A 16086-nucleotide genomic window follows, 5' to 3' on the forward strand; every position below is an offset into this window, starting at 1 on the left:
TAGGGATTTCTTAGCTCAGACACCCAAGGTTGAGCTCAAACCATCACAGTGTTACACACAGAAAGAGGAAGTCTCAGGTTGCCTGGACCCAGACCACATAAGGTTCTGCTGATCATACTAAACATCTTAAATTGCATGTAGAAGTGAACTGGAAGTCCATCATCACTGCAGAGAATTGGTGCAACGTACTCCCTGCAGCCAGGTCTGCTATGTAAGTGAATAGCTGTATTCTGCAACAGCTGAAATTTCTGCGCCTTCAAGAGTAGCTCCACCTACAGCACATGGCAGCAATCCAATCTGACGGTCAAAAAGCTATGAGGCTAGTTAGTAGAAGGATGTCTAGTGAGAAATACAGTAACTTTACAGTAAAAGTTTGCAATTGCCTAGCCAAACACGGATGATAAATAATTGGTCTTTTGGGCCAATTATGCTATCTGGGAAGCCAGGTGCAGTGAGGTTATCCAAACGAGCATCAGATTACACACCTCCTTTACAAAAGGCAGGAACAGGTCTTCAATATGGGAGCAAATACATCACCACCACACTTTCCGGAGGCTTCCTTAATCAACACCTCATCTTATTCTCATTCAAGCCCCTACGTCTGCCAGGTACAAGGACAATGGATACACCATCCTAGTGAGGTAAAACAGGCCTACAGTTGTATGTTGTAAGTTGATGGCCCTATAGCCCAAATAAAGTCAGTCTCCCACCGCCGCTTTACTTACACATAGAACAGAGTATTTTTCTCAAAAAGGGGCCTTCCGATGGATGATTAGTTGTCTTATACCAACCCCTGGGATCTTTCTGAGAGGAAATAATGGAACCACAGGACGCATGAACCTATCTGCTCCAGTCATGGTCCACAAAAACTTGCACAACTGTCCAATGGATCTGGCTTCTAGGAATGCTGTGAAGTGTCCAACATCCTGCCACACAGCCGAAAAGGCACTTCGTTAATTCAGCCCATCAGAAATACTTTACTGTAAATTGCAACAGAGGGTCCTGTGGCACCTTTGAGACTAACAGAAGTATTGGGAGCATAAGCTTTCGTGGGTAAGAACCTCACTTCTTCAGATGCAAGTAATGGAAATTTCCAGAGGCAGGTATATATCAGTGTGGAGATAACGAGGTTAGTTCAATCAGGGAGGGTAAGGTGCTCTGCTAGCAGTTGAGGTGTGAACACCAAGGGAGGAGAAACTGTTTCTGTAGTTGGATAGCCATTCACAGTCTTTGTTTAATCCTGATCTGATGGTGTCAAATTTGCAAATGAACTGGAGCTCAGCAGTTTCTCTTTGGAGTCTGGTCCTGAAGTTTTTTTGCTGTAAGATGGCAACCTTCTTGGAAATCTATCAACCTCATGAAGAAACTTGCACAAATACAGACAGATATCATCTTCCTTTCCAAATGCAAACAGATGGACATCATACCAAATGGACTGAAGGTGAAAAATCCATTGCTATCTACATACTGCACAGACCACAGTGAGAGATTATGCCATACGTTATCAAAGAAACTGAGGAACCACCTGATCAGCATCCTATACAGCAAACAGAAAAACATCAAGAAAGAGCTCTCCAACCTGGAGACTCTCATAAATAACCAACCCTCCACACAAACGGACTTTATTAAAATAAGACAGGAGATCTACATCACACACTTCACCTCTCTACAAAGGAAAAAGGACCGTAAGCTGTCTAAAATCCTACCTGCCACATGGGGCCACAACAGGGGTACCCCTAACTCACCCAGCAATATCGTCAATTTATCCAGCTACACACTCAACCCAGCAGAAGAGTCTGTCCTATCTCGGGGACTCTCCTTTTGCCCCAGCACCCCCACGAACATGATACAGTTCTGTGGTGATCTGGAAGCCTACTTTCGCCGCCTCCGACTCAAAGAATACTTTCATGATCACACTGAACAGCGCACTGATACACAGATACCCTCCCACCAACAACACAGGAAGAAGAACTCCACATGGACTCCTCCTGAGGGTCGAAATGACAGTCTGGACCTATACATAGAATGCTTCCGCCGACGTGCACAGGCAGAAATTGTGGAAAAACAACATCGCTTGCCTCATAACCTAAGTCGTGCAGAACGCAATGCCATCCACAGCCTCAGAAACCACCCTGACATCATCATCAAAGAGGCTGATAAAGGAGGTGCTGTTGTCATCATGAACAGGTCTGACTACCAGAAGGAGGCTGCCAGACAACTCTCCAATATCCAATTCTACAGGCCGCTTTCCTCAGATCCCACTGAGGAATACACTAAGAAACTACACCATCTACTCAGGACACTCCCTACACTAACACAGGAACAAATCAACATACCCTTAGAGCCCCGACCGGGGTTATTCTATCTACTACCTAAGATCCACAAACCTGGAAATCCTGGACGCCCCATCATCTCGGGCATTGGCACTCTCACTGAAGGACTGTCTGGATAGGACTCCCTACTCAGACCCTACGCCACCAGCACTCCCAGCTATCTCCGTGACACCACAGATTTCCTGAGGAAACTACAATGCATTGGTGACCTCCCAGAAAACACCATCCTAGCCACCATGGATGTAGAGGCTCTCTACACAAACATCCCACATACAGATGGAATACAAGCTGTCAGGAACAGTATCCCTGATGATGACACAGCACAACTTATTGCTGAGCTCTGTGACTTTATCCTCACGCACAATTATTTCAAATTTGGTGACAATATATACCTCCAGACCAGTGGCACCACTATGGGCACCCGCATGGCCCCACAATATGCCAACATTTTTATGGCTGACCTGGAACAACGCTTCCTCAGCTCCCGTCCACTCATGCCCCTTCTCTACCTACGCTATATTGATGACATCTTCATCATCTGGACCCATAGGAAGGAGGCCCTGGAAGAATTCCACCATGCTTTCAACAGCTTCCACCCCACCATCAACCTCAGCCTGGACCAATCTACACGGGAGGCCCACTTCCTGGACACCACCGTACAAATAAGCGATGGCCACATTAACACCACCCTATACCGAAAACCCACCGACCGCTACGCCTACCTTCATGCCTCCAGCTTCCACCCCGGTCACACCACACGATCCATCGTCTACAGCCAAGCACTGAGGTACAATCGCATCTGCTCCAACCCCTCAGACAGAGACCAACACCTACAAGATCTTCACCAAGCATTCTCAAAACTACGATACCCACACAAGGAAATAAAGAAACAAATCAACAGAGCCAGACGTGTACCCAGAAGCCTCCTGCTACAAGACAGGCCCAGAAGAGAAACCAACAGAACTCCACTGGCCATCACCTACAGTCCTCAGCTTAAACCTCTCCAACGCATCATCAGTGATCTACAACCCATCCTGGACAATGATCCCTCACTTTCACAGACCTTGGGAGGCAGGCCAGTCCTCGCCCACAGACAACCTGCCAACCTTAAGCATATTCTCACCAGCAACCACGCACCGCACCATAACAACTCTAACTCAGGAACCAACCCATGCAACAAACCTCAATGCCAACTCTGCCCACATATCTACACCAGCAACACCATCACTGGACCTAACCAGATCAGCTACAACATCACCGGCTCATTCACCTGCACATCCACCAATGTTATATATGCCATCATATGCCAGCAATGCCCCTCTGCTATGTACATTGGCCAAACTGGACAGTCACTACGCAAGAGGATAAATGGACACAAGTCAGATATCAGGAATGGCAATATACAAAAACCTGTAGGAGAACACTTCAACCTCCCTGGCCACACAATAGCAGATGTAAAGGTTGCCATCTTACAGCAAAAAAACTTCAGGACCAGACTCCAAAGAGAAACTGCTGAGCTTTTTACAGATTCAGACTAACACGGCTACCCCTCTGATACTTTACTGTAAATTATAATCCTTCACTTAAAAAATAAGCTACATCAAAATGTCTGCTCCGATTCACCTCAATGAAGTAAACTCCATAGCTTACCTGGGCCATTTAAATGCACAGACAAAGCTCGTAGTTTTGCATAAGTGATGTGTGATAAGTTGCCTGAACAGAACAGATGTAGGGAGAATGGCTCAGCTAAGCACAGGAGGAGCATGGTCAGCAACAGCCCTTAATGCTGACTTGGGAAAGGTGCAGCTTTTGCTGCTCTGTGCTTATTGCCAGACAGACATCAGTCCTACAGTCATGCACTGGAGCTGAGGCGCTGACTGCCTCACCTTCTTGAGCTGCGGAATGCTACTGGGTCCTGAGCCTAGTGCTCAAGGGAACAACAATTTTGTACTGCAGTCAGCTCCTGCACAAGCACAACAGGTAAAGCCCCCATGTGCTATTTTCTCCCAGGGCATCCGTGCAGGCGCTAACATTGTTCACGTTCAGTTTGTCCTGAAAAGTGACTGAAAAAGTGGAATTCTGGGATACTATGTTTATTGTCCCCAGGGTGCTCAGCTCAGCGGAGAAGTAAAGAAGAGTTTTCTCTAACTGCCAGCCCAGCAAACTTAGCTCAGGTTCTTTCCTTCTAACATATCGCCAGCAATGAAGGGTTCCACAAGACAAGCTTGGCTAAATTACATCTGAAAACCCCAGATTATGCCCTCAATGACACCTGTGCAATCCAATGGGCTTGCACAGTATAACCGACTGGGACTTAGTAAAACAATTCTGCTGATGATACACAAGAAGGAATGGAATTCAGCTCATTCCTGCTCTCCAGGGCTAACAAGAATAAAAAGCAGTAAAACAATAAAACTTATTTTTGTTACTAAAGGGAACAACACGCCTCTGAATAGTTCTGTGGAGCAGCAGAGACCAGATCTTACATTCTCACTATTCAGAGTAGAACTGGCATTTTAAACGGAAGCAGTATTTTTTTCTTTTTCTTACAATTTTAGAACATTAAATGCTATATGAATGCAGATCTTACAGTTATGAATTTAAACACAGTAGGTGGAAATGTGAAAGGGGACTAAGGGACTCAGGGACCTAACCCCCATTGATCTTCAAATAAAGTTTTATATAAAATAAAATACTTTTAATAAATGATTAACAGATGTTACGCAAATGTTACAGTTAGGAGCAGCATGTGTGATATAGATGGCTATAAGCACAATAGAAGGGATTAGAGATGATTATCTGCAACGAATTGACCTGTTGGACTCTACCAGCTGATTAATCATTTATTAACCTGTTATAAGCTATGTATAAATGGAACCTTAATATGAAGTATGACCAAAAATTCTATCCCCAAATGATATGAGAGCTTTAACTTTGCAATATCCTAACAAGATTAACTCACCTATGTTGTACATACTGCACATATTTTTAACAGTCAAATTAGTAATCAAAATTAATGTTCAATATGGTAAAGTTAACGTTACCAATTTCCTGGCTTTTGGGTGTGTATATCAATATACATAATACTATATTAACACTTGCATGTGATAAATAAGGTCTTATCTGTGTTTTTTAATGAGTTTACAGATTATTTGAAAGTGTGCACAGAGAGGAATTTTCAATTGCTCAGGAATTTAAAATCAACTGATGTCTACATGTGTCAGCAGCATCACATTTAGCCACAAAGTGACATTTCTGCAATCAGACATTTGACAGCTTAAGAATATGTAGTTCTCAGATTTAAAAGCTGCTGACTCCTGGTTTAGTTAAAATGGCATGCTAGGTGGAAAGTTTAATTTAAACCGACTATGTAAATTCTGTGGCATTTATCAGGGTGCAATGCTTGCACTATATAAATGGAAATAAAATCATTTTATGGATTTTTTAAAAAAATAACTAAGAGTAGGAAGGGGATCAGTCTGGTTTATAAATGTAAAGAATTTTCTATAACAAAATTAGCGGCATATGGGAAAGCTAAAGGAAAAAATATTCACTTCAAGGAAGAAAAATAATTGATAATATGAGAAAAGTCCTTTGATGAATGAGAGAAACAAGTACATATTGTGGTATCTGGGATAGAAGACTATTAAGTAAAGTTGTGTGATTGTATTAAAATATAAATGCCCTTCTGGAATGTTGATATTATGGTACCTTTACTCTCGTAGACTAAGGGTCTGATCCTGCAACCAGGCATGGACCCATACTCTCAATAGCAATCCCATTGAATTTAATTCCTATGAGACTACTCATGAAAGTAAAGTTACAGGCACAGTTGCAGGCTTGGGCTCCAAGAAAGAAATTCTCCAATTAATGGATTGTTAAATGCAATCAAATGAAGCAGTGTCTAGTACAAACCACTGCGGTTTGCACAACACCCAAGAATGGCTATAAAGCACTTGCACTTTTTAAAAGTGGCAGACTTTTTTATTTATAGCACTGTGAAATTTAAAATGCAAACAATCTACATAACTAACATTTTTATTCTGTGAGTTTCTTAATCTAGATGAACTGAGTAGAATTAGGATTGTTTGCAGCCCACCTCGCAGTTCCTGAGACGACGGGCCCACGTAGGAGTGTTTGGGGGCAGTGGCTGGAGAGGGACAGGAAAAAGGTCTTCCACTATCCTGAAAAATAATGCAATAAACATATAGACAGATAATCAAGAGAGTGACATCAAATCCAAAGTAAAGGCAATATATGAGTCCCTTTGTCAATATCCTTGTATTATGACTGCAGTTAACTTTTATTGCCAAACTGTAGATACTGTAACAACACCTGTAACTGACAATTATCTTTAGAAACTTATGAAAAAATTCATTCTCAACATGACTCACAATTACTGTAAAACTTCACACAATGCCATATTTTAAAATGCCACTCTCTGGCTTCTGTATTCTCCTATTTAGTTGGGTCGCCTAATTCAGCAAAGCACTTAAAGAAGAGACCTGAGCACTTAAGAATAGACCTGAGGAAGAGCTCTGTATAGCTCCAAGGTTTGTCTCTCTCAGCTACAGAAGGTGGTTCAATAAAAGATTTACCTACCCACCTTGTCCCCCCCCAAAGCTCTTAAGCACATACTTAAAATATAAGCCATATAGCTTCCTGATAAAAATCACAGCTAGAACACTGTTAAAACAGACTGGTGGAGTTTGTTAAAGATTCCAGTATACAAGGAGGTCCATGGTAGAATTCTGGAGCCTACACTGACATCAAATATATGTTAAATGTTACTTGTTTTCAAATACAGCAATTCTTAGATTATTGAAAACAGCTACCAAAAAGTGCTTCATGTGAGCATCATGGGGTCCCTACACGAAGGGTCACATTTTGTTTCTAACTCCCTAAATCCATCAAGATCTGTCTACCATTCCAAGTAAATCACCTACTGCCAACACAAAGAGCCCTAAAATCCAGCTACAGATATGTTTGGCTTTCAGGACATTTATTTTCCTGCATAACATCTCCAAAAACTTACATTAGAACATCTGTTCACAAAACATTTTTACTACATTTTAGAGACATCTTCAATATAGTCAGTTTGCAAAACAACATTATGCTGCAGTGATGATGACCTAACATGTTTGCTTTTCCACCAAATCCTAATGTAAGAAGGCAGGCTCACCAAAGAGGGCACACACGAAATAAAAGGTCAAAATTACAATTTGTAGAGATTTTCTCTTTTTAAAATCAAAATTAATTATATGAAAAGGAATCCTAATTTATTATCAACTAAAAGCACAAGAAACATAGTGTATTGTTGTATTGGAACCAAAAGGATATAAGAAAAAAGTGAGAAAGTAGCTTATTTCTAATTTTAAGAAATCGTGCTGCATTAATATACTTTTCAAAGGTCAACTATAGGAAAACTCTGTTAGCAAAGATTTCTACACAGAGTTCTCAGAAGAAGCCCAAGGAGTTTCCCCCGAACATCAGCTGAAATAGGGCTTTCCCATTGACACCAACAGCTTCTCTGTACCTAACTGACTCTGAGTTCTTTCAAATTCCATTTTAAGATTCCGCTCTTCTCTTTGGCCTAGAATTCCTAATAAACAGCCTCCCTCCCATATAGCAAATACAAGAAACTTTACTCAGATTCATGATTTCCCTATGCTCAGTCACTGAGTCACTTTCAGATCTCATTTACACCAGTATTAATCTGGAGTAACTTCAATTATTTAAATGGAATTATTCTAAATGTACACCAATATGAAATCAGAATACATCCCACTGTCTCTGGAATTTAGATATTTTACCCCTCTTCCCAGGGCAGTGGCACATCTACAGCTGTTCCCTGTATGATATATTGCAGCCTACAATATGTCATTCAATAGCATTTACAGACTGCAATCACTTGTGGAGAGTTCTATAATAATTTTGTAATAACAATTACAAAAATGAACTGAAATTGACGATATGACTAATTGTATGTGTCAGCGGTGCAAAGTGATACTTGATCTGCTCTTTACCTTCTCACCTACCTGGTTGTAGTCTTTTTGGACACTGTGAGAGATGCTTGGGGATGAAGTATGTAACTGCTTGTACTGTCTGTGATAGCAGCCACTGCTACTGTCTGCAAGTTCCCGTCACTGCGTTTCTCTTCTGAAACATCTTTGGGGGAAAAAAACCACACCACCCTCCTGTTTAATAACTGCACAAAGAACGGGGAAATGACAAGTTATGATTTATTGTGATCTGTTTGAAAAGCAAGCATTTTTGCACATGAAATAAAGGAATGGAGTGGATGGCACATTATAGAGAAATTAAATAATTATGAATGAATAGTGATGACTTATAAAATGTAGGAATATGCATGCAAATACATCATTGATGTTATACTGTTTCATCTTTGTAACTCCACTATAGCAGATAAATCCCTACATGATTAAACAAATAATTACAACTTGTAAAATAATCTGTCCTACATTTTCAAAAATCTATATCATAGTTGCAAGTCTAACCCTGGTGGCTACAAATTACACCTCTATTCGCTTTAATATTTTCAACAAGGGAGGTTTAACTAAAATCTGTTTCGTACCTAATCAGGAGCAAACAAATGGGTAGGCCCATGCCTCAGGTCATTCCATCTAAGCATGCAAGGACATCTTCAATATACAGTAAATGACTAATCCTAACGGATGTATGCATTGCTGTTGTAGCTGTGTGGGTCCCAAGATATTAGAAAGACAAGATGAGGCTTGCAGTTTGGAGGGGACAATGCCCCTCGGCCCCCACAAACCACGCCCATGATCATACTTATCACTTATATAGTTCTTTTAATCTTCAAAATAACATATTACCACAAATTAATCCTTACATCCCTAGTAAAGTACGTTTTTATTACTCCCCATGTTATACAGCTAGAGAACTTGAAACAGCAAAGGTATTAGTTCAAGACCACAGAGAGGCTCAGCGTCAATAGTGGGATTATACTTCAAGAATTTGATTCTAAGTCCATTTTTCTTTACTGAAAAATGTAATGGTTATTCAATAAATAGTTAGGATAAACGTTTCATCTACGTTTGATCTACTAACAGCAGTTAGTACACACAGCAAATATTCCTAGATTGAGACACTTCCAAATTGTCTGCAGTTAAAGGAAAATTTGAAGAAAAACGTGAATGTAATTAAACCAGTGTTTGTCTGAGAACGAAGACAAATTCTTGGTAGATGTGGTGCAGAGATCATTCACATAGAAAGGCCTGTGGAAGTTTGTTAATGAGTATCTCTTTATGAAATTCTGAGCAGCAGAACTTGTCTCTGAACTTTGGGATAAACAGATAAAGCCTCGTGTTCAGCTAAACTTACAAGCGAACAATCAAATTTTTGCAATTCCACTAGGTGCCTAAATTGTTCTTAAGAAAACAGCAAGCTTATCTGCACGTGCAATGGTGTGTTTCATTGCACCTTACTGTGTGCTTAAAATGTATTCTTGATATATCAAGGGTGAAATCCTCCTGGCCCCATGAAATCAATGGCAAAATACTAATTTTTCTTCAGTGAATACCCTAAGTACTCAGTGTATGTGGCTTCAGAGTAGATTTTTTTTTTTAAATTTCCATTGTCTTCACTGGATCAGGCCCATAATGTAAAAGCACCACTTTTGGCATCATTTACTGCTTTGAAATGAGTTACCTCACTTTTATAAATTCAAACAATATAACAATAACTTCAAACTGGCAGTACCTGCTAACAGACTTGTCTGACTCAGCACAAGCATTAATACTTTTTTCCCAGTAGAAATTATTAAAGTAGATGTTAAACATTTTTTAGTGCAACATCCCAAAAGTCTCAATTTGGAAACATAATAAAATCCTTTTAAAATTTTTGAAAACCCCAAACATGTAATTATGTACTGCTTTTCTCTGTTCTAGCAGGCTATGTTGCAAAAGACAAACAAAATAAAGAGCACACCACCAAGCCCCAAGATACTCAGGATTTTATTAACATCAGGAAGGAAGCCAGCTTCTGAAGGTTTCTTTGTTTTTAAAATAATGGTTGAGGGGTAGGCTGGTGACATTTTGTTTTTTTAAAAAGGTCTGCCATAGGAAAGTGTCCTGAAAGTTGAGACTCCAGTGAAAGTCACTTTTCAAATGTAGGACTATTTTAAAAAAAGTCAAAATCAATGCTATGTACTGTAATTGAAATGTACTGTTCTCATAGCCTAGCTAAAGAGCATAGACTGCTACCTACTCAACACAAAATTCAGATAAATTTGTTGATGTACAGTGTTAAAAGTTAGGAGGGGAGGCTCTCTGAGTATTTGCATGCACAGAGGAAGGCTGGACTAGTAGTTCGGGCATCAGCGTGGGACTTGGAGATGTGCATTCAATTTCCTGCTCCACTGCAGATTTTCTGTGAGACGCTGGGCAAGTCATTTGCCCTCTCAGTGCTCTGCATAACTCTGCGAAATGGGGATAATAGCACTGACCACCCTCCTTCCCTCCCTGGGTTTCTGTGAAATGCTTTGAGATCTACTGATGAAAAGCCCCATATTATTAATTATATTACATACAACTAGTAAAATGCAGATAATTTCATATCCAGGGCTATCAAGACAGACTCATTGGCAGTGGACATCTGCTTCAAATGACACTGTCAAGAGAACAGAATGCACAGGAAATAACATTCCAAAATCTTGACTAAAAATTTTCCATTTTTACTTATCCATCTTGGGGGGGGGGGGGGGGGGGGGGGGAGGGTGTCAACTTATAAACGAGCCGACTTATGATCAAGTATATACAGTATTTAGTATTATATCTACAATATTAATTGAAGGAAAGGGGAAATAAAGAATTCATAAAGTTGGATCATTTGATATGTGTTTGGCCACAAAAACAGACAATCCTCAAGTCCTACAGATAAAACTCACCCTGCGTGCTGGTGACATCCAAAAGTTGCCCTTGAGGAATAATCACTTGTGCCATTCCTGGCTGGGTCGAAGGAATTACATGTAGCACCTGTCCATGTTCTGACTGGCTGGCAACAATCATCTATTAAAATAAGAATTAAAAATACTTTGTAATACTAACTATATAGCATGATCTGGTTAACCAGTTTTCAGTGGCATTAGCATGTTTTGGTTACTACCAGAATAATAACTACCTTTGAAATTGTTTTACATTTGCAGAGTAATTTGATTTTACTGTATGAGAAATTTGAGGGCTTATGATGGAAGACAGTCCACTTTAACACTCTAGAATACCCTATGTGTCATTGATTTCTAACTGCTCAAAAACTTTTAAAAACTTAACATTTATTAAGCTAAAAATAGAGAGAAGCAATTGTGATTTTGTTCTGACATCCAAACAGCCTTGTTTGAAACTTTGAACACTGCTACCAGCTCTATTGAAAAGGATTTTAAAAAAGTGTATTAACTATCTGAAACTGAAAATCATTGCTATTTCCCTAAATTAAAGTTATAGTCACGTAGAATAACAAGTACAAAATATATCAATTTCCTCAAATCTATAGTCTTGTAAAACTGCTGTATACCTCTATGACATATTATGGAAGAGCTGGAATTAGAAAAGTTTCAGGACATTCTTCAGGAAACCTGGCAAACCAAATTATTTTCTTTTTTGTAGATATTCTCTGAGGTAATAAATAGTTTTAGACTGTGAAAAAAGGTAAGCCCTATCTAATAAATATTCATCTTCTGTTTCTAACTTTTTTTTTTGGTTGGTGTCTGGCTTTTTAAAAAAACAAACACACACACACACAATTTGGATGAGCAAGGTGTCTTTTTAATTGTAATTTTCTGTAGATGTACAATATATGCCAGCAAAAAACTTCGGATCAATTATTTATTTTTTTACTTAAAAAAAAAGAGAAAATGTAAGACTTGTGTGCCATTGTTATATGCAAATTAATCAGGGGAGAAAGGTAGAAGAGGTATATCATTGGCTGACTTACCGCTGATGCCATATGTGACTTTGCACTCCATATGCTTTCTGAAAATATGCTTGGAATGTGACTATAATGTAACTGGAATATGCTTCATGCAAAAGTTCTCTTGTAAGGTATCATTACAAAGCTTATAATCTACTGAGTGTGTACATCCTATTTGTGTGAATGTATCATTCTTGTATCTGAAGCTAGAAATATGAAGTATATTCTGAAGTCCTATTGTAATTATGCAAAGTGTGGGCCATTAATGGTGTTTTAGAATCTGGATGGCTCCCATTGACCAGGACAATTGGTTGTAAATGGCTGTTTACTTGTAAGCCTTCCTGTGAGCCAGGCCGGAAAGAATGGAGGCTTGGGGGGTCTCACAGGACATGTGACCATGTCACCTGGTACTGGAATCCATCTTAAAACTGGTGCTTTTCCATTTAGAAGGAAGGGTTGGAACCCAGAGAGAGACAAAGGATTCCCGCCTTGTACTAAAGATATAAAAGGGGGTGGAACAGAACAAAGGGGGCTGAAGTCATGAGAAAACTCCTAGTTACCACCTGAGCTGGAATTAACAAGAACTGTATCAGGGGAAAGGATTGGGCCCAGACTAAGGAGTCTGTGAAAGAAGCTTATTGGAACATCTCTGCAGGTGAGATTTACCCTGTATTTAGTTTCTTAAATGTATTAGGCTTAGACTTCCGTGTTCTGTTTTATTTTGCTTGGTAACTTACTTTTTGTTCTGTTATTACTTGAAACCACTTAAATCCTACTTTTTATACTTAATAAAATCACTTTTGTTTATCAATTAACCCAGAGTTAGTGATTAATACCTAGGGGAGCAAACAGCTGTGCATATCTCTCTATCAGTGTTATAGAGAGCGAACAATTTATGAGTTTACCCTATATAAGCTTTATACAGCTGAGCAGTTTTTGGTTAAAGTCTTCAGCTTTGGGGGTGTGGACCAGACCTGGGTCTGTGTTGAAGCAGACTAGCATGTCTGGCTCAACAAGGCAGTGTTCTAAGCCCCAAACTGGCAGTGGAAAACTGGCTGAGTGGTAGTTTCAGCACATCAGGTAACAGTCCCAAGGGGGTCTCTGTGACCGAACCTGTCACAGTGGCATAGTCGACCAGGATCTGTGCACAGCTGATTGCTTTGAGACACTGGTAGTGATTTTAAGTGAGTTTTAAGTGTGCTGGCTGGAGAACAGACAAAGTGATTACTGGTTTGTTATTTTCTCTTTGCTTATTTTCGGTAAGGGAAATAGGGACAGAAAAGTAAGCAAAATAAGTAAGAGTGAAGATGAGAAGAAGCTAGAACTACACAGGTTGCAAATTTCCCAGAAGGCTGAACACTGGGCGCTGGGAAAGTCCCTGTTAACTAAGAAGCCCTTGAGCTCAGTGGGTCTCAGTTTCAGTGAACTGCAATGAGGTGTGGCCCAACCTCTAGGTCTGTGCTGAAGCTGACTGGAGTGTAATTCAGCAAGACGGGAGTGGAGGGATGCCTGTTCTGGCAGGAGGGTTGTTCTCTGTGGTATCCCAGCTCATCAAGCAAATGGAAATTGATGTGCAATTTGCCCGGGAAAAGGCTGCCATGAAGGTAGAAGCAGCCAAACAAAGGGCTGCACACCAGCAAGCACTTGACTTAAAACACAAAAAAGATTGAAGCACAGAAAGATGCTCAGGAGGAGAAGAAAAGAGAACTGGGTAGCAAATACCCTGTCCAAAAAAAAGGAATTTTAGATGTACTACCTCCACCAGGGACAATGTCCAAGTCTCTGGCAGTAAGTTCAGGAGGAAGGTGTGACATTGCACACCATATGCTTTCTGAAAATATGCTTGGAATGTGAATATAATGTAACTGGAATATGCTTCATGCAAAAGGTCTCTTGTAAGGTATCATTACAAAGTTTATAATCCACTGAGTGTGTTCACAATTCCCAACATTCAGCAAAAGTGGCTCATAGGGTAGCAGTAGAGAGAAGAGGAGGAAAGAATAAGCATTAAAGGGGAGAAAGAAGAATGGGAGCATTGAGGACTGTTCCCACTGTGAGATGGTCTTCTATATAGTTTGAGAATATGATAGAAGCACATTAGATTTTTATGAACTGAAGTCAGTATTGGCTTAACTCAGGATCTGGAGACCTGAGCAGAGGCAACTGAGAACTAAATAAACCACTCTGAAAAGCATTATCTTGTTCCCAGAGTCGGAAACATTTTCATATAGAAACTCTAAACCACTTCAGGATATTGTCCTTAACATTGTTCCTCTTTTGTGAGCTCAGCAGGTATATGGTTTTATATGTACTCACCATCTGTGTACTGGAATCCCCTAGTGACTGTAGTTCATACAGAGGCTGGCCATTCTGGTCTACCAGATGGAACTCTTCTGTGGAAAGAGGTTGAGCCTGGGATAGCTGCACTGGTGTATTCGATGACACAGATGAATTGTCTGAAACATGCACTGTGATAGGCAAGACTGCTGGAGAGTCATTCTGTTCAAATGATGGATCCCTGGAATCCATGCAGGTTAGATGCTTTTACAGGGAAAAACAGTGAAATATACTTTAATTTTAGTATCAACTTCTTATTTCTATTTTAAATAATAATTTAAATATATTTTATACATTACTTGCTCCGTTTCATTCTCATAGAGAACTTTCCTCCCAAGTGTTCAAGTGTCTATTGGCTAGTGATTTTATTTTCTGTTCCTGCTTCCATGATGAAGATATTATTTTCTGCCTCCTAAAATAATCAACCTCTGCTACGGTGAAGCAAAACCCCATGTCCCCAAGACTTGCTTCCAAAAATAGTTAAATTTCAAAATAACATGCTTGGATCCACCCAGAAGACTTAAAACCAAGTAGGAGGGCAAAGATTTAAAAGGAAAGGGTGGGGAGGGGAAAATTAGCTAATATAATTTTTAAAATCTCTAACAATTTTTAATTCAAATGTCTTAAAAATCTGTAAATATGCTACTTGAGTCTCAAATCAATACTTCTTCATTTTTGGCTGTCAATAGAACCAGAACATAGAAATTGACATAGTATCTTTGTCAAATTTTACATAAGAATATGAAGCATGGAGGCAGTACAAAAAAGCAATACAATGCATAAGCTCCATATGGCTATGTAAACATCTCTTAAAATCTATACTTATGATCTCACCAAACCTGTCAAACTTGGTCTAGGGTTATAGCACATCCCATTTTCGTTTGGGAGCTATCAGCTGAAGCTAGGAAGCTTCTGCACTATTAGCAATCTGGGTACACTCCGAAACAATACTAGACTGAAGGGAAAATATGTGTAAGAACTCCAAAGTAGACAGCTCTCTTGTAAGAAACCCATATGATGGAGTGTTTTGATGTCATCTGAACAACCTAAAAAGAAGAGTGGAATTTGCTTAACTTCTTCCAAAAATCACACATTCATTATTTTCTGAACCTTTATGACCTAATCACTAGTACAACAGAAAGTTTGTTAATGACGAATTCTAATAACTGGAAAAATGTTTCTATGTTCTATATGCAGGTCAGAAACTGGCCACATAGCATGAAAAATCTAGTACCCTTTTGTTGTACTTTCAGTAGACAAAAGATTTGTGGCTTGGGGCCTATAAATAAATTAGAGTAACGGCAATGAACGAATGGAACTGTTTGTTTTAAGATACACCGTATGGTACAGGGTACATGATCACATTGCCAAAAGAATTATTTTAAATTGTAGAATTAACTAAGAAACACATATGCATGTTGTCTGGATTAAAGACATTTTGATTAGAAATAGATAACTACAGCCAAAA

General features: G+C 39.6%; 1 protein-coding gene across 2 annotated transcripts in view; it reads right to left on the reverse strand.

Annotated features, from left to right (window-relative positions):
- The window catches only part of CARF (calcium responsive transcription factor), a 56266-nt gene that overhangs the window by 32338 nt on the left and 7842 nt on the right, over positions 1–16086 (reverse strand). Inside the window, exons 3-6 of one of the 2 annotated variants that reach the window (XM_054044589.1) lie at positions 14598–14822; positions 11263–11383; positions 8372–8501; positions 6433–6517 (exon numbers count right to left, since the gene is read on the reverse strand). In XM_054044589.1, coding sequence (XP_053900564.1) covers positions 6433–6517; positions 8372–8501; positions 11263–11383; positions 14598–14822 — 561 coding nt within the window. Of the gene's footprint in view, positions 1–6432; positions 6518–8371; positions 8502–11262; positions 11384–14597; positions 14823–16086 lie in introns of those variants that run through there. The other variant, XM_054044591.1, reaches the window with a different exon arrangement.

The sequence above is a fragment of the Malaclemys terrapin genome, chromosome 11 (genome assembly GCF_027887155.1).
Source record: "Malaclemys terrapin pileata isolate rMalTer1 chromosome 11, rMalTer1.hap1, whole genome shotgun sequence".
Classification (NCBI taxonomy): domain Eukaryota; kingdom Metazoa; phylum Chordata; order Testudines; family Emydidae; genus Malaclemys; species Malaclemys terrapin.